Source organism: Canis lupus, chromosome 24 (assembly GCF_048164855.1).
Source record: "Canis lupus baileyi chromosome 24, mCanLup2.hap1, whole genome shotgun sequence".
In the NCBI taxonomy this organism is placed as follows: Eukaryota; Metazoa; Chordata; class Mammalia; order Carnivora; family Canidae; genus Canis; species Canis lupus.
In genome coordinates, this window is record NC_132861.1 from 9,155,160 (window position 1) to 9,181,405 (window position 26,246).

A 26,246-nucleotide genomic window follows, 5' to 3' on the forward strand; every position below is an offset into this window, starting at 1 on the left:
AATGTTTCTATGAAAGATATAAATAGCACATATAATTATTTCCATGGAGGGAGGAAAGTCAAAAGTCCCATTAAGCAGATGTAGGAATGAAAATTATATACAGCTCCATAGACGTCCAATTTCTGAACATTTAATCCCCAACACTTGTAACTACATTTACTGGAATGCAAAGATTCTACATTTTCTAAAACCTAGAGGAAATCAATCTCTAGGCCTCAATTTCCTAACCCTCAGTATGATTCAATTAGCAATGTCTCTCCCATGTCCAAATTCCAATTCCTTAAGATACAGGCACTCACAAGTATTTTCTGAATGAAAAATGGTCATACAAATATATCTGTGCTTACCCGAAGGCCAAACTGTAACACTATGTTGATGCTATGTAGCATAAAAATATGTACCCTACTGCCCTACAGCAAATTTCAAATCGGTATCAGGTCAAAATAAAGTGGTAGGATTTTCTCAATATGTACCTTCTTAACACCTTAAGGAAAAGACAATCAAAAGGGTACATCAATACTTCTTGAAACAGTAATATGAATGTCCAGGGGAAAAAAAAAATCAAATCCTGAAAGACTCCATGTCAAGCAGTTATATTTTCTTAATTGCTTAAAAAAATCCCTGTTAATCTCTGAATCCTTGTTAATCTACCTTCTGAAAAAAACAGCCAAGTATTTTATTGTATCTGACCATTTAAACGAAGTTTACATTATGTAAATTGTTAACATTTAAAAATATAGTTGTGTTTTATTCCCCCATAAAATCCAGTACACTGAAAAAGATGAAAGAACAAAACTGGACATTTGAAACATACTTCACAGCATTTAAATCCAGTGTGGCATACAAGTAATATAAGCACTTCATCCGTTCTGTAGTTTCCAAATTGTGAGGAACCATATATTGGGCAAAGATCCGTTCAACAAGCAACCTACAAAAACAGAGAAGGTACTGTAATTATTTTTTTAATGTATTAAATTTGTATAAAAAATTCCAAAACACACAAAAAATGCATATAAAACGAAGTTTCTGCTTTCTGAGTGGAGATGAGATTTCCAAATCAATAATTTCCTTCTGTAAGAAGGGGGGCTGAAAAAAGATTTAATTGGATGCACTGGCAACAGTCTTATATCCAGCTAAGATAACTACCTCTGCATGACCTTGAGTGTATATGAGGGACTCAATTTCCTTATCTGAATAACAAAGTGTTAAAAAAAACTATACCAGGTCCTTCCAAGTGACAAATTCCAAGTATCTCTAAGTTAAAATTATAAAGACATTTTTAAGATTCTTCTGGGTTTTTGTATAAGCATCATGAAAAAAGACTTGGTTAGTCATAATAATAATGCAAATCTCCATGCAATGATGCTGTACACTCAAAAAGTCTAAAAATGTCAATTTTATAAAGATAGTAACTATGAAATTTCTTAGATAATGTTAACCTAAGACATTCATTTTTTAGTTTCTCTAACTCTTAAAATTGTAAGATTCTTAATTTTCTCATTCTGATATATAACAGGCAAGATCATTTGGATCTAACAATTTAAAACAAATTCAATCAAGTGAAATCAATTCAGACTGCAAGCAGGATTCACAGATCTATTAACTACTAAATGGTTAGGATCCATACAAGATCTAACCTTATACTGCAATAGAAAAACACAAAGACTATATTCATATAGTGTATTTCAAATAAAATTATAAACTGGCTTTTTATCCTTTAGTAGAATCTATTTATTTAAAATGTCTATAATCCAAGGTATATATTTTCATTTATTTGAAAATATTTTATTTGAAAAATAATCTCTGAAATAAAATTTAAATTTTTACACACATTTCTACTTTTAAGTACTGCTGTCTAAAAATAGTATACAAAAAGGAACATAAAAGCTGTTATCCCTCCCTAAAGTTATACATACATTACTGCTTCATTTATGGCTTTGGTGGGAAGAAAACTAGTCACTACCTTTGACTTGCAGTAAAAACTGAGAGCCTTTAAAGTAACAAAGAAAACAGTTTGCCTAAAACAACAGATCAACAATAGTTAAATACACCAAAAGCACCATATATTTACATATGGTGTCCTCTACTTACCGATCATCAATACTATTTTGGTAGTATATATGTAGCAATTTGTCTTTGATCCATGAAATCTGTTTTGCAGCATCTTTTCCAGCTGCTGATTGTAAAGCATACTTCTTATAAATTTGGGCAAGTCCCATCATGGCTTCCTTACGAACTCTCCACTTAAAGTAAAAACAAAAGTGCTTTCTTATAATTTAAAAATGCTCACATTATATTTCAGGAAAGTCTGTTTTCTTGTTTTTAAGTTACTTAACACAATATATCTTCATCAATCCTCAGTTATAGGATATCAATTTATAATGACTATGAAAAAAACACAACTATCACTTTAATAGATCTACTATGTAAGGTACAGAGACAGCAACATGAATACAGAACTTTAATGTTTTAATATCTTACACCCATCACCTTCCCCTAAAAAACAAAAGTTAATCAAAATCACATAAAGTCACTTAGAATTGGTGAGGGAAAGTATGCTACCAAATTTTAAAAGGCAAAGAATGAGTTAATTGTGACCTATCCCTTATATGTTTCTTCTAATTGATGGTGTATATTAAACATACTTCAATTAAAGATACATGACATTGGTTTTATCAAATGCTCAGTAAAGACACTCGGTTCATTTTGTGTATTTGAGAATCAAGCTCAAGTGGAAGAGAAATGTATTAAACTATTTTTTAAAATACCTATTTGCAGGTGCCTCAGCACAGTGCATCAGTCTCATAAAACATCTATTTGCTATAGTATATCTAATACTGTTTAATTATCTTGGGATGGGTTTATTCTTTAATTTTACACAAACAGCACCACAATCAGAAGGATGTTAGTAATGTTTAAAACTTCATGAAGGTGCACAGATTTCCTTTTTTTTTTTTTTTTTTCATTTGCAGTCTGTCTTTCATAGTGATATTCTTCCCTTGGTTTTTCTTTCAATTACTTACAGCAGATTAAGAACAGTCCTTACCTCATCCATCCACTGACTGATATATACTGAAATAAAATACTTTAAAAGCCTTACTCATAAAATAAGAATTCAATTTGTTTGCAGAAACTTTCTAATTCTCTATCTTATCTCTAATTCCCCAAACTGCTGCTTTAAGGAGAATTTAAAGATAGAGCATATTCTAATACTGCCAACAACATAAATATGTTCAATTATTTTTGATACACAATTAATATTTATATGAATGAACCAAGCAGCCCTATGATGAATACAACATGATTATCAAAAATTATGTGAATTTTTGAAACCCCAATAATACACAGACACTAGGCTCAAATTCTAAGTGTAACAAAGAAAAAGACTACTTGAACACTTAGAAGGCTGTTATCCTACCACGAGGCCAATCTCCTCTTCCTTCTCTATGCCTTTTGGCCTTTTCATTAATACCCTATGAAATATTCAATAAGGACAAGTCTAAATTTATTAGTTAAAATAAGTTGTTCTGAATACTCAATAGATTTGGAGGGAAAACTATACAATTCCTGCCCATCTATTCTTCACCCACAACCAGCATTATCAAAGAGAGCATTAAATGAAGACAGCACAATCAACCTTATAAGCAACTATTAAAATGTCATAATGTATTTACCTAGTCAAAGCTATCCATAACTACCAACAGGCCTCTCACCTTCTTTGCTAATTAACCCTCAAATACATCAATGATTTTCATTCTTTAAAAAAATTACTCAAGCTTAGTAAGTCCAGTAAAACTCATATCACAAAGGAAAGGCGATGGGGATAAGGAGAGAGGGAACATTTACTTCTACACTTTACTGACTGTTTAATATACTTCAGGCAATATGAATACAAGAATAAGACAACACAGTACCTTTCTTAAGAAGCCAATGATTACTGAGTGCAGCTAGTGGGTGCTCACTCAAGAAGAAAGGTTTAGGGTCACAGACGATAGCCTAAAAGCATGCTGCTCTGATAGGCTTAGCTTTTCCAAGTTGAAAACATGTTATTTTCTACTCCACAGAAATTATAATACAACCAGCTAAAGGACTATCAACTAATACCCATATGGGGAAAAAAAAAAAAAAAAGAAACCAAAAAAACCCAACAACATAAGAAGCTGTGTCAGAAGCCTTTACAAGTAACTTATTAGTGCCCAGGCAAAACATCTATCATTTAGAGCCATCTCATTTTTAAGAAGAGAATAAATAATCTGACTTTTAAATACAAACAAAATTTAATGTAACCAAAAAAATAAAACCTTCTCATTAACATTATTTTAAATATTAAAATGGCCCCCTAAAAAAGGGCTAATTACATCTACAGCTCAGTATTTTCAAATGAAATACTGTTAAGCTTCAAGTATTCAAAGTGAATGCCTATTAATTATTATTCCTACTTACCCGTTTGTCTAACGTTCTCTCTCTCACAAAATTAAGTAAGTGATCATTGACCAGAAGAATATCCTTTTTAGCAGCTGTAACTATAGACACAATAACATCATGTCTAATAGCTTCCTCAGGATCGTGTGACCTCACTTTAAGATACTCTGAAAGACAAAATTTTATTCGATTAAAATGGAACTTTAACAATTAAAATGTTTTAAAAGATTGCATAAGTCCTTTGAAAGTAAACCACAATAAAACAAACCTAAATAGAAGGTTCTTCAAAGTTTCAAGAAAATTAAGAGCAGAGGAGAAATAGAAATGAAGGTCAGTCCTTTAGTCAAATACAGTAGTTTAAATGCAACTGAGTAGTAAAACCCCTCCCTATTGGAGAGCCGAGTAATAGTTATTAAGGAGTTCTTAACCTCATTAACTAAACCATATAAGTGAACTAAGTAGTATATGACTTTAACTAGGGAAACCGTGAGTAAAGTTTCTGAAAGAATAAAATAAATATATCAGCCACCAAGAAATAAGATTACAAGAAAGACCACAAAGCAAGTCCATGTAACTGAACTAAGAAAGGCCAAAGGGAAGATAGAAGAAATTAAAGATTTAATAATTAGGAGTGGCTGGGGGAAGACTTTAAAGTAGAAAACATGGCAGTTTAGATTTGGCACTGAGATAGAAGAAAAAACTAATACTTTTCAGTAATGATATATTAGGCTTAAGGAAGACGTAACACAATTAAACATAAACATAACAAATAAAATATTTTTCAGCTTTGTATTATAAGACCAATATGGTAAAATTTCATTGTTTTGATCTAGAGTAATAGGTATAGCCGTGTCTATACACACCAAAGAGTGCTTATGATTGTAAATGGATTTACCTCCCAATAAATTGACAGGTTTTTTGTTTTTTTTTAAATTGACCGTTTAACAAAACACCCATAAAACTACTGCCCAGGTATTAAGTATTTTCAAGATGAGCATTCTCTCACAGGAACTATTTCCAAAAACGAGAAGGACCATGTACTGCGGAAAAAACCTGAAACGCTATTTTATCTAACTCAGTAAGGAAAGTTACTTTAAGTACTGATTTCAAATGGAATATGTTAAATATATCTGAGGTTCATTTCCCCACCAAGATAAGCATAAGAGTTTTATCTTTCACTTTACTACTTGTTTCAAGTGCAAGAGATATTATTTTAGGTGCCACTAAGACAAAACCAATGTCAACATCATCGATTTTAAGATGCATCCCAATTTCCCTAAAACAAATCATTCATATTAAACAGGTATATACAAGAGCTATTAACTTACAGATCCTAACCCTGCAGAGGAAAACAAAGGAGAAAGAAGAAAGAAATTCTCGATAGTAAGCATGACAGAGCAGCTAATAATACTCTTCACAATATGGCTGTGTGCCTTAAAATGTGGCTGAAGGCACAAGGATGAATCTCACAAACTTTTCTCTGTCAAGAAAAGTAAGACAAAAGTGTGTGTCTAGCATATATTAATATCAGGTCACTCCTGAAACCCTAAGAAAATGTCTTTTAAAAGGGACAAGTATTGGGGATCCCTGGGTGGCTCAGCAGTTTAGTGCCTGCCTTTGGCCCAGGGCATGATCCTGGAGTCCCGGGATCAAGTCCCACATCGGGCTCCCTGCATGGAGCCTGCTTTTCCCTCTGCCTGTGTTTCTGCCTCTCTCTGTATCTCTAATGAATAAATAAATAAAATCTTAAAAAAAAAAAAAAATACAAGGGACAAGTACAAGAGAAGAGATCATACAAAAGAGATTTCTCAACAGAATTGTGGCAGATGTATGACATTCCAAGATAGAATTTCCAATGTCCAAGGTAGAAGAGCCAGGAAAACATTTAGAAATTCAATTTCCAAGGTAGAAAAGCAATTCAAGGCACCAAGCAATGAGAAAGGTACAGATGAAGAATGCAGCTGGAAATATGAGGAATGGTTCAAAGTACATATAAAGTAATTAAACCCCTAGATTCTTCAGAGCTATCTTTTAGCTAACTACAAAAAATATACAGTTTATAGCAATACAGGCCTACCTCAAGAAGCAAGAAAAATCTCAAATAAACAACCTAACTTTAGAGAGCTAGAAAAAGCCCAAACCCAGCAAAAGGAAGGAAATAATAAAGATTGGAACAGAAATAAATGATATAGATACTAAAAAACAATAGAACAGATCAATGAAAACAAGAGTTGGTGGTTCTTTGAAACAATTAACAAAATTGATAAACCTCTAGCATTAAAAAAAAAAAAAGAAGAAGAAGAAAAAAAGAGAGAGAGGACCCAAATAAAATCATTAATGAAAGAGGAGAAATAACAACCAACGCCACAGAAATACAAACAGAATATTATGAAAACCCATATGCCAACAATTTGGACAACTTAGAAGAAATGGATAAACTCCTGGAAACATATAGCCTACCAAAACTGAAGCATGAAGAAATAGAAAATTTGAACTGATCGATTAACAGCAATGAAATTGAATCAGTAATCAAAAAGCTCCCCAAAAAATAAAAGTCCAGGACCAGACAGCTTCATAGGCAAATTCTACCAAAGATTTAAAGAAGAGATAATACCTATTCTTCTTAAACTATCTCAAAAAATAGAAGATGAAGGAAAGCTTCCAAATTCATTCTATGAGGCCAGTGTTACCCTGATACCAACCAGATAAAAACATCACAAAAAAAGAATACTACAGGTCAGTATATCTCATGAGCATAGATGCAAAAAATCCTGAACAAAATACTAACTAACTGAATCCAACAATATATTAAAAAAATCATACATCACAATGAAGTGTGAGTATTTCTGGGATAGAAAGAAGGGTGGTTCAATATTCACAAAATAACATGATAAATCAGATCAATAAAAGAAAGGGTAAAAATCACACCATCGGGGGTGCCTGGGGTCTCAGTTGGTTAAGTGTCTACCTTTGGCTCCTGTCATGATTCCAGGGTCCTGATATTGAGCCCCACAGTGGGCTCCCTATTCAGAAGAAGTCTACTTCCCTCTCCCGTCTCTCTCTCTCTCTCTCTCTCAAATTAATAAAAATCTTTAAAAATAATCATATCTCAACAGATGCAGAAAAATCATGTGACAAAGTACAAGATCCATTCATGATAAAAATCTTCTGCAAAGTAGGTCTAGAGGAACATACCTCAGATAAAGGCCTTATATGAAAAACCCGCAGCCAACATTATACTGGTGATGAAAAATTGAGAGCTTTCCTCCCAAGATCAGGTACAAGACAAGGATATCTACTTCCACTGCTTTTATTCAAAATAGTACTAGAAGTCCTAGCCACAGCAATCAGACAACATACAAAAATAATAGGCATCCAAATGGATAAGGAAGAAGCAAAACTTTCACTATCTGATAAAATGATACTACACATAGAAAACTCTAATGACTCCACCAAAAACCTACAGAACTGATAAATGTAGTCAGTAAAGTCAATAGGAACAAAAATCAATGTATAGAAATCTGTTGCATTCCTATATACTAATAATAAAGCAGTAGAAAGTGAAATTAAGGAAACAATCCCATTTAAAACTGCACCAAAAGCCATAAAATATCTAAGAATAAACTTAAAGAGGTAAAAGACCTATACTCTAAAAACTAAAAACACTGATGAATTCAAGAGGACACAAAGAAATGGAAAGACATTCCATGCTTGTGAGTTGGAAGAACAAATATTGTTAAGATGTTTATACCATCCAAAGCATCTACAGATTTTTTTTAAAAAGATTTATTTATTTATTTTTGATAGAGAGAAGGAGAGAGAGAGAGAGAGGCAGAGACACAACACGGGAGGAGGGAGAAGCAGGCTCCATGCCGGGAGCCCGACGCGGGACTCGATCCCGGGACTCCAGGATCGTGCCCTGGGTCAAAGGCAGGCGCTAAACCGCTGAGCCACCCAGGGATCCCTGCAACTACAGATTTAAAGCAATTCCTTTCAAAATACCAACAGCATTTTTCACAAAACTAAAACAAACAATCCTAAAATTTGTATGAGTCAGAAAAGACCTCAACTAGCCAAAGATATCTTGAAAAAGAAAAAAAAGCAAACCAGGAGGTATTCCAATTCTGGACTTCAAGTTATATTACAAAATGGCAGTAATACCACCATTTGCTTCAACATGGATGGAAATGGAGAGTATTATGCTGAGTAAAGTACATCAATCAGAGAAGGACAAACATTATATGGTTTCATTCATTTGGGGAATACAAAAAATAGTGAAAGGGGATATAGGGGAAAGGAGAGAAAATGAGTGGGAAATATCAGTGAGGGTGACAGAACATGAGAGACTCCTAACTCTGGGAAATGAACAAGGGGTGGTGGAAAGGGAGGTGGGCAGGGGGTTGGGGTGACTGGGTGATGGGCACTGATGGGGCACTTGACGAGATGAGCCCCGGGTGTTATGCTATATGTTGGCAAATTGAACTCCAATAAAAAAAAATTTTTTAAAAACCCAAAAAACCAAAACGGCAGTAATTAAAACAGTATGGTCTGGCCTAAAAATAAACAGAGATCAATGGAACATAAAACTCAGCAATAAACCTACATTTACATGACTGATGTTTGACAAAGGAGAAATGAATATCCATTGGAGAAAAAGATAGTTTCTTCAACAAATCGAGTTGGAAATACTGGACAGCTACATTGCAAAAGAAGGAAGCTAGACCACTTTCTTTCACCAAACACAAAAACTCAAAATGGATTAAAGACTTAAATGTGAGACCTGAAACCACATAAATCCCTGAAGAGAGTACAGTTAGTAATTTCTCTAACATTGGTCATGACAACATTTTTCTAGATGTCTCAACGTAAGGGAAACAAAAGTAAAAATAAACTACTGAGATTACATCAAAATTAAAAGCTTCTCCACAGCAAAGAAAAGAACCAACAAAACTAAAAGACAACCTAGAAAAGGGAAGAAGATAATGGCAAACGACATATCTGATAAAGAGTTAGTACCCAAAATATATAAAGAACTGATACAACTCTACACCAAAAACTCCTCAAATAATCAAATTAAATAATGGACAGGAGACATTAACAGACATTTCTCCAAAGAAGAGAAATGGATAGTCAAATGAACATGAAAAGATGCTCAACATCACACATCATCAGGGAAATGCAAGTCAAAATTATAATGAGGTACCATCTCACACCTGTCAGAATGGCTAAAATCAACAACATAAGAAACCACAAGTGTTGACGAGGATATGGAGAAAGGGAAAACCTCTCGCACTGTTAGCGGGAATGCAAACTGGTGCGGCCACTCTGGAAAACATTACGGAGTTTCCTCAGAGAATTAAAAATAGAACTACCCTTCAAGCCAGTAATTGCACTACTGGGTACTTTACCCAAAGAACAGAAAAACACCAATTCAAAGGGATCACGCACCTCTATTTCAATATTATTTATATACACTAGCCAAACTAAGGAAAAAGCCTAAGTGTCCATCAATAGATGGATAAAGAAGAGCTGATATATATATATATATATATATATAATTATTCTGCCACAAAAAAGAATGAAATCTTGTCATTTGCAACAACATGGATAAAGCCAGAGAATATAATGCTACATGAAATCAGTCAGAAAGACAACCATATGATCTCACTCATGTGTGGAATTTAAGAAAACAAATGAGCAAAGGAAAAAAGAGAGAGAGAGAGAGAGAGAGACAAACCAAGACACAAACTCAAATACAGGGAACAAACTGATGGTTACCAAAGGGAGGTGAGTGAGGGGGTGGGTGAAATAAGTGATGGGGATTAAAGAAAAAATAAATAAAATGTGCCAAGAAGTTGAAAAGTAGGAGATCATACAACATAACAACATAAATGTTTCATAAAAAAAGAGAAACTAGATACTATCATTGGGTAAACATTCAAACATTCCAAACAATGGTAAGGACTAAAAAAGTTATTGATGAAAGTATTCACATCTAAAATATATTTTAGATAGCTATAAAAAATCAAAACATCTATTATTTAGCTAACAGTAAATTTTGCATTAAAGTTCTTCTGACTATGGGAAAATTACTTAAGTTTTTAATACTTTAAAAAAGATTCAGAATGTATATAAAACTACTACAAATCAACAAGTAAAACTAGCCAATTTTTAAAAAGATGGATTTAAATTTAAACACACACTACACAAAAAATATCAATATGCACATAAAAAGATGCTCAATCTCATTAGTCATCAGGAGAATGCAAGGTAAAACCACAACAAAACAGCAAAACCTATGAGAATGACTGTAATCAAAAAGATTTATGATACAAAATGTTGACAAGAATGCTGAAGAACTGGAACTCTCCAACATTTCTAGTACAAGTGGAAAACAGTATAGCTAATATGGAGAACTTAAGTCATTTCTTATAAAATTAAACATGTATCTACCCTATGACCAGCAATTTTACTCTTAAGTAGTTACAAAGAGAAATAAAAGCATAAATCCATAGAAACACTTATAACAATATTCACAATAATCTTAATTGCCCCAAATCAAAAACCCGCATACCCATCAAACAAAAAAGTGGATAAACAAATTATTGTGTATTCATACAACAGAATACCACTCAATAATAAAAAAGAATAAAGTAATAATAATTACTGGAGTCCCAAAGACACCAGCAACTAGACTTCTAAACTCTCGATAGGATACTCCTCAGTGGGGAATCTGACTAGTTGAAGAAAAGTATTTAAGCTAAAGGTTTTCAAACAAACAGCCTACCCTGATGACCCTAAAGTGAAGTTCAGAGTCAACAATCTCATCTATACATTCAGGGCTTTCTAAACAGCTCTTTATTTAGTCCCCCACTCTTAACTATGAGCAGAGAGCTATGGATTGTCAAGCATTTGAGGAAAGCCTCTAACATGGAAAATACAGACAAAAACAAGTAAAAGGTAAGAAAACTAAGTTAGCTAAAATAAACATTTAGTAGGGAAAAAAAACTCTCCAAGATACTAACACTCATTTTCTCAGAGACTAGTGCATCAATTAACACAGGAATAGAATGTTAAGTAAAAGGAACATCCAGGGGAAAAGAGGAGAAGGAAGAGAAAGCAGAAACACACAGAGAGAAGGAAAGGAGAGGGAGGGAAGGCAAAAGAGGGAAGAACAGATCCTCTAAAGATCCATGGTATACAGCAGAAGCTCAAAGAGCATGCAGTTCAAATTCAGATGTGAGTGGGCAGACAGAAGGTTCCAGGCAGGATATCTTACCCCGCAGAAGGATGAAAATGAGAAATACCTGTTTAAACCTGACTGGTAGAAACTTAACAAAACCTGAAAAGCATTACTATGACAATCTATTGTTAAAAATATTATGAAAGAATAGAACTTAATTATTTTATCCAAAGAAACCCGGAAGTATTAAGATTTAAGAAGCAATCATAAGCAAAGACTGCTAAAAAAATCATTTAAGGGATCCCTGGGTGGCGCAGCGGTTTGGCGCCTGCCTTTGGCCCAGGGCGCGATCCTGGAGACCCGGGATCAAATCCCATGTCAGGCTCCCGGTGCATGGAGCCTGCTTCTCCCTCTGCCTGTGTCTCTGCCTCTCTCTCTCTTTCTCTTTGTGACTATCATAAATAAATAAAAATTTTAAAAAAAATTCTAGATCTATTTTAAAAAACAAAATAAAAAATAAATAAAAAATAAAAATTTACAAGTTGGTAAAGTTTTATAAAGAGCAAATAACTAATAACAACATAAAAGAAGGGAAGAGAACATGCAGAGTTAAAACTTTCAAGGTTCCTTGATTGCTCAGAAAGAAGCTAGAATTCTGATTAATTTTATAGATTTCATTAATCAATTTTGCAGTTAAAGTGCGAAAGAGAATATTAACTTCCAAACCCACAGGGGAAAAAGGAAAAATGAGAAGAAAATTAATCAATTACGCAGAAAAGAGGGAATGGCAGGAGGGGGGGTAGGGAGCAAGAAGCATGGAAAATAAAAAACATAAGATAGTAGGAATAAGTTCCACTCTATCAAATTCAAATGATACCATTTCAATAAAATTTTTAAAACACATAACAATATCATATATAATTTATGGACAAAGACACGTGATGTAGAAAGAAAAACAAATTTGGATGCAGACCAAATTTAGTGGAGTGGCTACCCTGTGCAGAAATAAGAATACTTTATGAGAGGCATTTCAACTACATCTACGATTTATTTTGTTTAATCTCTTAAGCAATTATAGCAAAATGCTAACATTTCTGAAGAAGACATAGTGGCTATTATAGTCATCTGTATTTTCTGAATGATTTCCTAATTAAAAATATTAATAGAGGAGCAATATTCAGATACAGAATATCCTTATTTCTACAAATATAAAAAATTCTGAAATGCCTTATAACTTAAACAGATTTCAGAAAAGTTACTTCCTATTTAACATAGTTAGTTTACAAATTAATGACTCTTACCTAAGTTCTCAAAACATGAAAGAATAGTAAAGAACATCAAAGTCAAGACCCGTTCAAATCCAAATGCCTGAAATATCTTCAGAGATGTTCTAAAACTAAAAAACTATTATGATTTCTGGTAAGCTTTTTATAGGTGCTTCTAGACTAAAAGGCATAGGAGTAAAAATTCTAGCTTCACAAAGTAACTTCCAATGATGAATTGAAAGATGACTTTATCCACCACAATAACCAAAAAAGGGGATTTTTTTCCCCATATACATAAAACTGATTTTTTTCATCAAAGAACATCTATTTGTTATTATGGGTATATAATACCTGTTAAGTCCTTTGCTAAATCAGGATGGTTCATGAGACAATGACTAGCAAACTTCACGCATTCCAGACGGATTGGTACATGGATGTCATTAAACCTGATAAAATATAAAGGCACAGAATGATCTTTAAAATTAGAGAAACAGGGTAGGTGTTTAACCTACACTCAATTTATATTTCTCTAGTTAAAAGAAAAAAAAAACAATTTATGTAGAATTCAAAGTGAAGCTAGATTATTTCAACAAACTTCTGATATTTATTTATGAATGCTTTGGAATGTCTATTAAATTAGAGGACAACCTCCTGCAAGAACTATGTACTTTTAAGGAGCATGTAAAAACAATACACATTTGGCTTAAGCACAAAAATTAGAATGACAAGATTTTTCCTATAAATATTATTTCAAATATATCTACTTATACAAGCATATGTGTGTACATAGATGATACATTATATAAATCCCAAGCTGTGCCTGAAAAGAAAACCTTTCCTCAAAGTATTGTTTCTTAAATGTAGGGCATTCACAAAAGTATGCTTTAATCTTGCACTAAATCCCTTATTATTTTACATGAATCTAAAACTGATGCAAATTAAGTCCTATGCAGTTAACTATCAGATTACATTTCCACTAATACCAAAGCCAATTTTTACATGAAGAAGTAAATACCTTAGTATATACCTCTAAAATACTAAAACTCTTTGAAAGATAGGTCATTTAAGTATCTTTTAATCTTCTATTCCTCCTCCATCTTTTTTTCCTTATAATTTATTTAGTAAAGCAATTGTTCTGTGTTTGTGTATGTAGTGCTTTTCCAGTTTAGATTTTGCTAATCTGTATTATCCTGATTTCAATTAATAGGATCCCTTCTCTCCTAAATCTTACAAATTGATAGTCAGTTCTAGACACTTAATCATATCCAGATTCACTGTTTTAGCAAGACTATTTCATAGATGGAAACCTGTTCCTCCATCATTAAAGCACATGACGTATAATATAGTTATCTCTAAACCATTGATGTTGAAAGCCCATATATATATTAGTTCATCCAGGACTACAAAACAGTGATTTTTTTAAAAAATCTTATTAAGTAACAAGAACATCAAAGTGAAGTGAGAGTTTTCCACTCAATATTTTCATGTCTAATTCTGCAATATCAAAAGGCTTCCGAAATCTCCTATCACCCAATACTATAACAAAATTAGTACTATAAATGAGGGGAAAAAAAAGAGGTCTTCAAAGTGAGCACCAAATTATTCACAGAATTAGGGGAAAAAATGCTCTATGAGGTATACTCAAAAAAGAAGTTGTGACATCTAGGCTATTATCTCATATAAAGTTTCCAGAGTGCTTTGAATCTAAGTATTCAAATACTTTGAATCTAAGTATTCCCTATGTACTTTTCCATTTTTCAACTAAACATGAACCATTTAACCATTATAAATAAATTTAAATAAGACCTCTTTAAAAATATTCTAAAGCTCCTTAAATTTGATAATAATCTGAATTTCAGTTTTAGGTTAATTTTAAAAGGAAAGGAAAAATTACTATGTACTAGAAATGTGACATAAATGTTAACCTACAAATTGGATCTAGGTAATCCCATTCCTGATTAAAGGTATAGTTTTTACTTAGACATTTACTATATTTTTGTTTTATCAAAGGAAAGTAGACTTTAAATTGAGAGTATATTAAACATATCAAGTATTCTGTTCTACTACCCAAGAACTTTCCATTGTATTTAAATGAAAAAAATCTAGAAGTCAAACTCAAAATCACAAGGGGCTAAAATCTGTTTATTTGTTTAATGCACCTCGCCAAATATTATTGAGCTACGTAAGAGATAAGAAATCAGATTAAGAATTTAACAATTAGCATTTATAAAAGCTTATACTCCACTTAACAAATTAGAAAAATAAGACCAAAAGAGACTGAATTGAAATAAACATTGACATTTCTAGTATTAAGATGGAAAAAGGTTATAACATACAAATATTTCAATATAAAAAGAAGAGTTAATAAGAGTTTTTAAAATCCTATTTATGTATGACTAACTGCATTATTTGTTTTGAGAAAAATTTAAGCAGAGGAAAAAAATTCCTTATTTTCTGGGTCAAGGTAGGTTTCAGCAAGGGCACTTTAAGTGGTTTTAATATATTCAAAGTCAGGGATACCTTTAGAGATGCAATGAAAGGAACTATTCTCATAGAAAAGAGAAATATACAAACACTCAAACAACACTTGCAAACAAATTCAGGTTTGTGGACATTAAAAGCATATAAAGAATCCAGGTTATCACTTCCTTTAAAAGAGAAACATACAAAAGAGATTAGGAGGAAGAACATATGTATCATTTATTTTATTCATTCTGTGGATACCCCTGTCCTTACAACATCTCACAATGATTTATTTTCAGTTGGGACGAATTACTGCTATGTAATAACACATTTTAATTTCATGATTATACTTTGAGATAGCTTTTTAAACATATCATTTTTCAAAAATTACTAAGAGCAAAATAAGATTAGAAAAAGGGAAATTCTAAATACGGTCAATCAGTACCAACACTCAAAAATTTCAAAATATAAAACATTTCATTTTTATAATTTCAGGAAAATATTATAGGTGGCATTTTTAAATAATATAAACATTTATTACTTTTAAACAGGACACCAAAATCATATACCTGCCCAAGTAACATTGCCAAAGTGGTTTGTTTTGAGAAGCCAATTCTGAATCCTTTGCTCCAAACATTTTTGCCAGTAGTTTAACAACTTGTAGGCGTTCCTCATTATCATTGCTCTAAAACAAAACCAAATAGCTTTAAAACCATCAGGTAGATATATTCGTAATAATTTCCCCATGATTTTCCTCATCTCCCAATTCCACAGAAAAATTTTCATGAACTCCAGATGAAAAAGTATGCATAAAAATGTTCAATATACTATGCAAAAAATAAATGCTCCCTTAAGTGTGCTAATCATCTCATTAAGCAGTACTTCAGACATGATAATACATCCCAAAGTTCAATTAAACTTTAGAGGCCCCTCTTACAATTGAAGCTTATTTTCATTCACAGTCAAATTCAAAAACTAACTACATCAAACCTATGCAGACCCTTGAAAAACTGTGGTTTTTAAAGATAGACATGAAGAGGTCAGGCCTACAGTAAAGAGAAAATTCTGTATTTTTGTATTGTTTATATAATATAGAAATAAATATGTGATGTTGCCCAAAAGGAGAATCCACTCACCTACACATACCAGATTCATAATGGAGTTCAACATGATGAAACCTTGCACACATAAAAACTAATTTCTGTTTTATTTACTCTATTCTGGGTAGCATGGAGACAAGTCAATTTTATTACTGATTTTGGTACCTTCAACAGATGACACAATGGTTAAATGATTGAGCCAGCCACAATACTACACCTGACCATAAAATGTGACCGTATCAAAAAAAACACTAATACTCAAATGACACTGTACACTTTTAATTTTTAAATTTTAAGCCAATGCCTCAGCCTAGCATTAAGAGCTCCCATAATATGACCTAACTCAAAAAAAAAAAAAAAAATATGACCTAACTCATCTCTATCATAATTTCTCTTTTCTCACACTATTCCTCTAAATAATACTTTTCAACCTGGAGGTACATCAGAATGACCTCTAAATGTGCGTGCGCGCGCACACACACGCGCACACACGCGCGCACACAGAGGAATATTACTCAGCCATCAAAAAGAATGAAATTTTGCCATTTGTAATAATGTGAATGGCGCTAGAGTGTGTAATACTAAGTGAAATAAGTCAGATAAAGGCAAATACTATATGATTTCACTCATAAATGGAATTTAGGAAATAAAACAGATGAACATTTGGGAAGAGGGAAACAACCATAAGAAACTCTTAATGATAAGAACAAGCTGAGGGTTAATGGAGGGATAGGCTAGACAGGTGGTGAGTATTAAAGAGGGCACCTGTTAGGATGAGTGCTGGGTATTATATGCAGGTGATGAATCACTAAATTCTACTCCTGAAATCAGTATTACACTATTATGTTAACTAGAATTTAAATAAAAATTTGGAGAAAAAATAAATAACAATTAAAAAAAAAAAACACCCCAAACCTGACAACCTGGACTCTACTGCCAAAAATTCTGATCGAAACAACTCCTCTGGTTTAATGCCTGGACATCTGTTTGTTTACTCCGGCTCCGTAGGTAAAGATTCTAATATACAGCCAGGTATGATTTAAACTTACTTCATGTCACTTCCCAACTAAAATTATTTGTGTTCCATAAATTCACCCAGCACCTTTCTACCTCTATATGCTTCTATAGCTGTTTCCTTTGTTTCACTGTATGCTGTTTATCTTTGAGGACACTTACAATATCTGGTCTCTTATTAAATCTGAATTATTTTCCTCTTCTATACTAGATGTTAAATTTGCTGGAAACAGAGATGATGATTCCTTATTTTTATATTTCTTATGGTATTCAATATTTGTATTAAAGAGTATCAGACCAACAAAAAAAATAAAAGTATGACTGCCTTCTGCCTCATCAAAATTGCTAACTACATGGGAAAACATGGGGCAGGCAGGCCAGTGAATCAAGTGACTCATTTGAGAAATACACCAAAAATACGCCTCAGAATAAAAGGAGAGTAAGCATTTGCTAGTTTTGTTGGGTATCCACACTACAAATATGGATGGTTTATTTTCTTGTTTTGAAAGGGAGAAATCAAAATTTTTACAAATAAGAAATACAACACAGAAATCATTTAAGAATTTCTCTGGGTAGTACATCAAGTTGCATCAAAGATTATTAATTATAACCAGCTTTATTTAATCTTCCTGTAATAATCTGAAAGAGCAAAGAATATTCCCCACCCAAATCTACAAATGAAACTTAATCTTATGGTATAATTTAATGTCAAAGCAATAGGAACACACTACCAAAACATTCCAGAGAACCATGTAAAAAAGCAATGGAGCTTTCAACACAGGCATAAGATAATATGCACATAGGGAAAATACTTCACAATATGTGGATAATAGACCCTAAACTATTTTTATGACTTAATCAAGGAGTCTTGGGAACCATTATAAACTGTACCTTGAAAAGAAGCTTGATGTACCACTAGACCTCAGAAGTTAGTCACAATCTACAATTTAATTATCTGAAGGAAATTAATTATCTGGAAATTATCTGAAGGAAAATATCATCATTAATTAAGTAGCTACTATCAGTTAGGCACCATACCTGGTACTGCAGACAAATAAGTAAGGTACAAACATGTAAATAATTAAAAATAATACACCACCACATCCGTAACATTCAGCTAAAACTACCAGAAAAATTAAAGAGTCACAAATAATGCTCTTTGCTAATCTGGCTGACAGAACCATAACGCTTTTAGAATAGTTACCTTTAGTTTAAATTCAAGTTGGGGTAAAACTGAGAGCAGCAAATGACTATCAATATTATAGAGCTCCAAAATTAAGTCAAAGACATGTTCTGACAAATCGCTGATAGATGTTTTCCCAAGCATCAGAACCTGATTAAAAAACTTTTGAGAAAGAAAACTTATCATTAATAGAAACACCATAGATAAAATAAATTTTCTAAAATCTTATCATTCAATTAAATTATTATTTTATACACAGTTAAACTAAGGTTATCAAAACATTTTCTAACAGTAGGTGGAAAACAACTACAGGCTAATTCACCCTGTACATGAAATTGATCTTATCCATAATAATAGATAATTTGTACCTATATTATCGATTAGCTTATCAATCAACACTCTGCCTACCAAATACACTTTTTTTCCATTATGGTACTTACTATATTTTATCCTGTAATACAGTTATACTTGTGTACATACCTTAATTTCATGACATCAAAGGTTAAATTCTCATTCAGGCTGAAAATAAAATGGCTTTGTTTCCATTCACAAATTTTCTCCTGTTTAAAAACAGTAAATCTAACCTTTCCTTAACAAGACCACAATAATCCTTTCCAATCTGGCCTCCCTGCCATGTGATGTAAAGAGGATGCCATCCTCTTTACCAGTCTGGAGAAACCACATTTGAAAATTTTAAAAATTAAAAAAAAAATTCCCTGGGCTAACTTCTTACAAATTCCATAAATAACAGTTATTTAACACTTCTAAAAAGGCAAGGACCAAGTCAGTCTTCTCCACTGTATAGTAAGAGTCTAGCATAGTTTCTGACATAGCATAGGTGCCCAAAATATATATGCAACTGATACTATAAGTAAAACAATCTATGCTCTCCATAACGGTTTATAACCTAGCAGAAGAGGCAGAGAGTTGATTAAAGTATTTCTTCCAAAAAGCATTAGTCTTTTATTTACAAATGGGGTACCGATTTTCACACTACAAATTTAATTCTTTTATAATAATTGCCTCCTAATGAAAGCAGTATGGGTAACTTAAAAGTCAGCAAGAAATTCTACCTTAGGTTTAAATGGTCAACTTTATTTAAAAATTGTTTTCACATTAAAAAACACATTCGCTACAATCACTCCAAGCATTATTAACTCCAACTTACAGATGCAAAAGCTGAGGCTAGCAAGATTAAGCAATTTAAAACTTGTGATTAAAACATTCTTAGGGGGCACCAGGTGGCTGAGGTGGTTAAGGGTCTGACTCCTCTGATTTTGGCTCAGGCCATGATCTCAGGCTCATGAGATGGAGCCCCACACTGTGGAGCCTGCCTAAGATTCTCTCCCCGCCCCTCCCCACCTGCTTGCTTGCACGTGCGCACACTCTTTGTCTCTTTCTCAAAAAAAAAAAGTTCTGATAAAAAAATTATCAATAAGTGATCCATGCAGATAATTTCTTAAAATATTACTAAATATTTTTTGTTTTTGATAGTTTGACCTTTTTAAAAAAGACATACACATTTTTAACTTGTCAACTGTCAAATTTTATTTTGAAAGAATAACCTATAACACCACAATAATTTAAGTCCTAAATATGTAAGAATTACTATCTATAAAAAACAAACTTGAATGTGTCTATATCATATCCCTAATAGTGAAAAAGACATAAGTACAAAAGAGACAGAAATGTGGTATTACCTCAGTATCCTACCTGTATTTTTGCTTGCTAATTCTCTATTAGAAAGACAAATAAATAATGGCTACTATATGTACAAGTCTCAAAAAGCTGAGATTTTAATATTGTATTCATTTTTATCCTACAAGACAATTAAGTTTACTAGAAAGTAATTTTACATGTGGTTATAGAAGTTTGAGGTAGAGAAGTAAGATGTATAAAGGATCAAAAGAGGGAAAAAAGCAATTCTTAATGATTTCTTAGCTAATCATCAAATAAAGGAACAAGAAAACAAGATAAAACAATGGAAAAAGTACTAGGAATAAACATACAATTGAAAGTGTGCTCAGACCATTCTCCTAATCTTGTGCCTCTCATCCCCCAGCTTCTGATAAAGATACCACAAGAAAGTATGGAGAGAGCAGCTCCACTTCTGCAAGCAAGAACTAAGAACAGGCAATTAATATAAGGTACTAGTGATAGGGAATGTAAACACCTGAGATTGCTAAAAGTATTTCTCTTGTCCTTTTTTTTTTTTTTTAGTTCTTATTAATAATTATTTTCAAACATAACCATATGTTGAGAGAATAGAATAGTAAAATAAACCATCACCTAGCTCCAATAAATACCATAATTCTATTTTGGGACTTTTTATTTTTATTATCTGGTCAAATATTTATTTCCCCAATTCAAAAAAGATACTAAGCAAACAGTGATACTTGCTTTCTTTTTGGCCAGAAAAAAAGGCATCAAAAAAGTGTTCCCCTAAAAAACATGTGGCTTGGTAATGCCAATTTAAATAAATGACCACCAGGAGGAGCTCACCTAGTGTGTCTAATGGGCCATGAAGATGGTCATTCAGATGCACTTGAAGCAAAAGAAAAGGGAAGGCTCATTAATCACACACAGACTGCTTAAGTCTGGGTCTACTCACTTCAAACGCTATTAGGTCAATAATGAAAAAACTCAACCCACTCAATCCAACTAATTTAACTCTGGCTAATACCCAAGACTTACAAAACTTGCAGAAATCATTATTTAGAATTCCCTGCCAGTTTGGAGCTATTAAGATAGATTACATAATTTGATTGCCCAGCTTCTGGAAGTTCACCTTCCAAAACAATTTCCTTACAAATCAAATACACTTTGACACCAAGTCATCTTGTGTTTAGAATTATTTAAGGCCATAAGTCAGAAACAAAACCTGGGATTTACCAAGATCGTGTTCTATAAAGTTTGTTACTTTTTCAAAGCACATCATTTCATGATGTATTTCATATATTGACTTCATTTTTTTATATACTACAGGAAATATGTTTCTTCAATAAATCCTCAGGAAAATTAAATACGTGATTATAAATGAGTTTCTCACTTCTTTTCAAGGGACAGATTTACATCCTTTACATATTTGAAGTTGGGTGAAAGTGGAAAAAGAAAGTAGAGAAAACTGCTAAAAAAAAAATTCCAGGGATCCCTGGGTGGCGCAGCGGTTTGGCGCCTGCCTTTGGCCCAGGGCGCGATCCTGGAGACCCGGGATCGAATCCCACGTCGGGCTCCCGGCATGGAGCCTGCTTCTCCCTCTGCCTGTGTCTCTGCCTCTCTCTCTCTCTCTCTCTGTGACTATCATAAAAAAAAAAAAAAAAAAAAAAATCCAGAGGCCAACATTAACACCATGTTCCATATTTATTCACATGGAATGTATTCACATGAGTGGTGCCCTCTTGAGTTGTGCAACTCAACAGAACTGGAGAGAAAATAAAACCCAAAATAAGCATTTTATCAGTGAATCTATCGGCTAAAATACATTTCTTCTGAAAAACAGCTAAAAGATGGGTCGATCATAAATAAGCAGATTGGGATGATACTGAAAGGGCTCATTTCATCTCAATTCTTCCTCTTTCTCAGAAAAGGTTGATGTATATGAAATCTATCCCCAGGGACAATAAGATAGACAACTGTCACCAAATTGCTGCCATTCATACTTGCCTTCAACTTTACAAAGCCCTGGTATTAGTTCTTATCTATTTCTTGTACAAATCAACTTAATCTCCAAAAAGCTGTACATTCCCTGAATAATGAAAAGTTCCATATATTTTATCTAATTACATTTAGCTCTATTTGTAACATGGAAACAAACAGAAAGATATCTTGCTAATGAAAATAAAAGCTATTTTAGTTCCCAGGCAATGTGAAAGCAGCAAACGAATGAACAAACTGAGTGCTATCCTTCCATAAAATATTAAACAAGAATAATTTTAAGGAGAAAGAAAATATGTTACTTAATGATTAAAACAGAACAAAATTCAAAAGTATGTACTACTTGCTGAAATTTTGCTTCTAGCGATCTTTAAAATTATGGCTAATCCTTCTGACAATTACAAGAAAAACTTACATTGGTAATATATGGTTCAATAGCTTGAGCTGTCCTCTTCAGTAAAGCCTTTGCCAAATCATATGCTTGCTTGTTCAAATTCTGAAAAACATAAACAATATCTGTATATATCTCTAACCATGAAAAACAAAATATTACCTGTATTCAAAAATCTACTCCTGAGTAAATAAATGAGAAAACTAAGACTCAATTATAATAAAAGAAAAAGCAAAGTTATTTTTCTTCTTTTAAGACTAACTGGTCTACTTAGATCATACATCCCTTCCAAGAAAGGATAATTACATTCTCTATCTCATTCATAGCATAGGGTAAATCACATTTAGAAAAGACCAATAAATGTTTATTAGAAGAGGAGAAAGGAAATAGTCATTCGAAACCTAGTCCCCAAGTCAAATCAGTTCAGCTGAGTACAAATACAAGCTGTATTACTCCAGGTCCAGAACCACCAAAACATCATGAGAGAGTGAATGGAGTTCTAATGTGAACAGAAATGGGGGCCCAGATGTGGGGAAAGACAAGAGTTTGGGACAGCTATGGGACAGCAGATTTACTCAAGCACATCTAAGAGCACATATAAGGTCAAAGGTAAAACAAGAAACATCAAACAATAAAATATGAAAAGACAAAGGTACAAGAAAGAAATTCTGATGGGATGCCTGGGTGACACAGCAGTTAAGCGTCTGCCTTCCACTCAGGTCGTGATCCTGGAATCCCGGGATCGAGTCCCACATCCAGCTCCCTGTTTCTCCCTCTGCTTATGTCTCTGCCTCTGTCTCTCATGAATAAATAAATAAAATCTTTAAAAAAAAATTCTGATGACAGAAACAACGCCAAAGATCTAAAAGAGAACAAATAAAGGAATTTATTTAAATTCCGATTTAAATATATTACAGAAAACAGGTACGCTGTTAGATACCTTGAAACTCACATTCTTAGATTTACCTACATTGATGCTTCTATGGAATTATTTCATTTCTATCTGCTCTTTAGTATTTTACTGCATAATACAGCTTATTTACTCCTTCTCCTAACTATGACCATTAAAAATTGTATGTCTTGTACATGCTTCCCTGTGCATATAAAAAATAATTTTCTTATATTCTACCTCTGCCATTTTTCACATGGGCTGTTTTGTTCCTATTTATTTGCAGAGTTTCTCTATAAATTCTACAAACTAAACCTTTGTTCCTTGTAGGTATAACGTCTCTTAGGTCTGTACTTGTTTTTTCACAATGTTTACTGTACCTGAGAGAAGTTTTTAGACGAAAAACTAATGTAATCAAATACATCAATATTTTTCTATTTGACTTGTGCTACCTCTTTTTTTTGTTTGTTTGTTTTTTTGTTTTAAAGAAATTCTCTTCAAGACGCCTGGGTGGCTCAGCAGTTGAGTGTCTGCCTTCGGCTCAGGGTGTGATCCTGGAGTCCCGGGGATCAAGTCCCATATTAGGCCCCCTGTATGCAGCCTGCTTCTCCCTCTGCCTATGTCTCTGCCCCTCTCTGTGGGTCTCTCTTGAATAAATAAGTAAACGTTTAAAAAAAAAAAAAAGAAAAGAAAAGAAAAATTCTCCTCCACAATGAGATTTCAATGTCGCTTTATAATTTCAAATAAAAATTTAAAGATTTGTTTTTCAGATTTAGATCTTTATTCCATCTGTAATTTATATTTATGTATCGTGTAAAATAATTATATTATTTTCCATATGGTTATTTTTTTTTTAAGATTTTATTTATGTATCCATGAGAGAGAGAGAGAGAGAGAGAGAGAGAGAGAGAGAGGCAGAAACACAGGCAGAGGCTCCATGCGGGGAGCCCAACCCGGGTCTCCAGGACCACACTCTGGGCTGAAGGCGGTGCTAAACCGATGCCCACCCGGGCTGCCCTTCCATATGGTTATTAACCGTCCTAAAACCAGTCATTAAATAGTCCATTATTCCCTCGAGTGACCTATAATACCCATACTCTCAAGTTTCTATATAACTCTGCATCCATTTGTAAATTCTCCATTACTTCCATATATCCCTTTGTCTATTAACTGCCTCATTACAAAGAATTATAGAAGCAGTGTCTTAACACCAGGTGGTAGAATAAGTCCCCACTTTCTATTCCTCTTCAAAAATGGTTAGCTATTATTGGCCATTTGCTCTTCAGTGTGAATTTTTTTTTTTTAGGTTTATTTATTTGCTCATGAGAGATACAGAGAAAGAGGCAGAGACACAGGCAGAGGGAAAAACTGGCTCCCCATTGGGAGACTGACAGGGGACTCAATCCCAGGACCCAGGAATCACACCCTGAGCCTAAGGCAGACCCTCAAAACACTGAGGCACCAGGCACCCTTTCAATATGAATTTTAAAATCAGTTTGGGAAATCAACCACAAACATTCAAATCTTCTATTTTGACTGAATTATCTATTAGCATGCAGAAATCTGACATCATGATACTGAGTCTTCCATCCCATAAATATAATAAATCATGCAGTATATTTAAGTCTTTATATTTTTTGGTCAATTATAATGATTTTCACCATAAAGCTGCATATTTTTGTGAAATTCTAAACAGCTCAAGTCTTTGTTAAAGCTACAAATTAATTAAAGTATACCAACAGCTTTTCATATATTGAACTTACATCTAGCAATCTTGCAGACTTTTATTTGTTCTAGAAATTTAACTGTATGTGGCTTTGTGTTTTCTGCAGTTATATGCAAATAAGTTCAGTTTATTTCTTCTTTCTAGTCCTTATATCTTTTATTTATCTCACTTTATTCCACTAACTTAAGACCTTTAATTAATGCTGATTAGGAATGACGGTGTTAAAAAAAAAAAAAAATGACAGTGTTGCCTTTTTGCTGAGTAAAAGCGTTCCTAAACTTCAAAGAAAACACTTCAACATTTCACCATTTAGTATCTCACATAACCTAATCACTTTAAGGAAGTTTCTATTTCAAATCTGCTAAGAAGTTTTATCATAAATTACACTGAAATTTATCAAACTTGTTCTATATAGATATTTTTTCTTTGATCTGTTACATAAATATCTTAGTTTGTTAATATTTTCTCATGTTAACCCACCCTTATATTCCTAAAATAAAGCCAATTTGCTTATTCCCAACATTAGTTTACACTATTCCAAACGTTATTATGTTCAATTTATGTGATTATAATTTCAAGTTAGTCTATTTTTCTTACTTGCTTGGTTTTGTCTAGTTTCCCTATGAAGATTATATTCCACTCATACAGTGAATTGTGGGACATTTTTTCCTTTTCTATAATCTGAAAAAGTTTGCTTGTTATTAGGATTGTGATGCTATTTAAACGATTAGTAGATATCTCCTGATATTCAGGTTAAGTTCTTCTGTAATAGGTTTGTGTTCTACTGTTGTTGCTCTTCTCATGGCTGCTATTGTTGTTTGGGAGGAAGAGATTTTATTCATTGTATGGATAGAGTATTTAAAACCAATTAGAATTCTTTTGCTGGTTAAAGGTTACTCAAGATTTTCTCTGGAGACAAATTTGAAGTTATATTTTCTAGAAATTTCTTTTACCTA

At 32.9% G+C, this 26,246-nt stretch overlaps 1 protein-coding gene across 12 annotated transcripts in view; it reads right to left on the reverse strand.

Moving 5' to 3' along the window:
- Positions 1 to 26,246, reverse strand: part of PDS5B (PDS5 cohesin associated factor B) — a 179,821-nt gene that overhangs the window by 82,029 nt on the left and 71,546 nt on the right. For all 12 annotated transcript variants that reach the window (XR_012016191.1, XR_012016190.1, XR_012016192.1 and 9 more), the window contains exons 7-13: positions 22,700 to 22,780; positions 18,652 to 18,792; positions 15,903 to 16,018; positions 13,222 to 13,316; positions 4,444 to 4,589; positions 2,092 to 2,243; positions 815 to 928 (exon numbers count right to left, since the gene is read on the reverse strand). Coding sequence is in view for 9 of the 12 variants with exons in the window: in XM_072795505.1 (XP_072651606.1) it covers positions 815 to 928; positions 2,092 to 2,243; positions 4,444 to 4,589; positions 13,222 to 13,316; positions 15,903 to 16,018; positions 18,652 to 18,792; positions 22,700 to 22,780 (845 nt within the window). In the remaining 3 variants the exon portion in view is untranslated. The remainder of the gene's footprint in view (positions 1 to 814; positions 929 to 2,091; positions 2,244 to 4,443; positions 4,590 to 13,221; positions 13,317 to 15,902; positions 16,019 to 18,651; positions 18,793 to 22,699; positions 22,781 to 26,246) is intronic.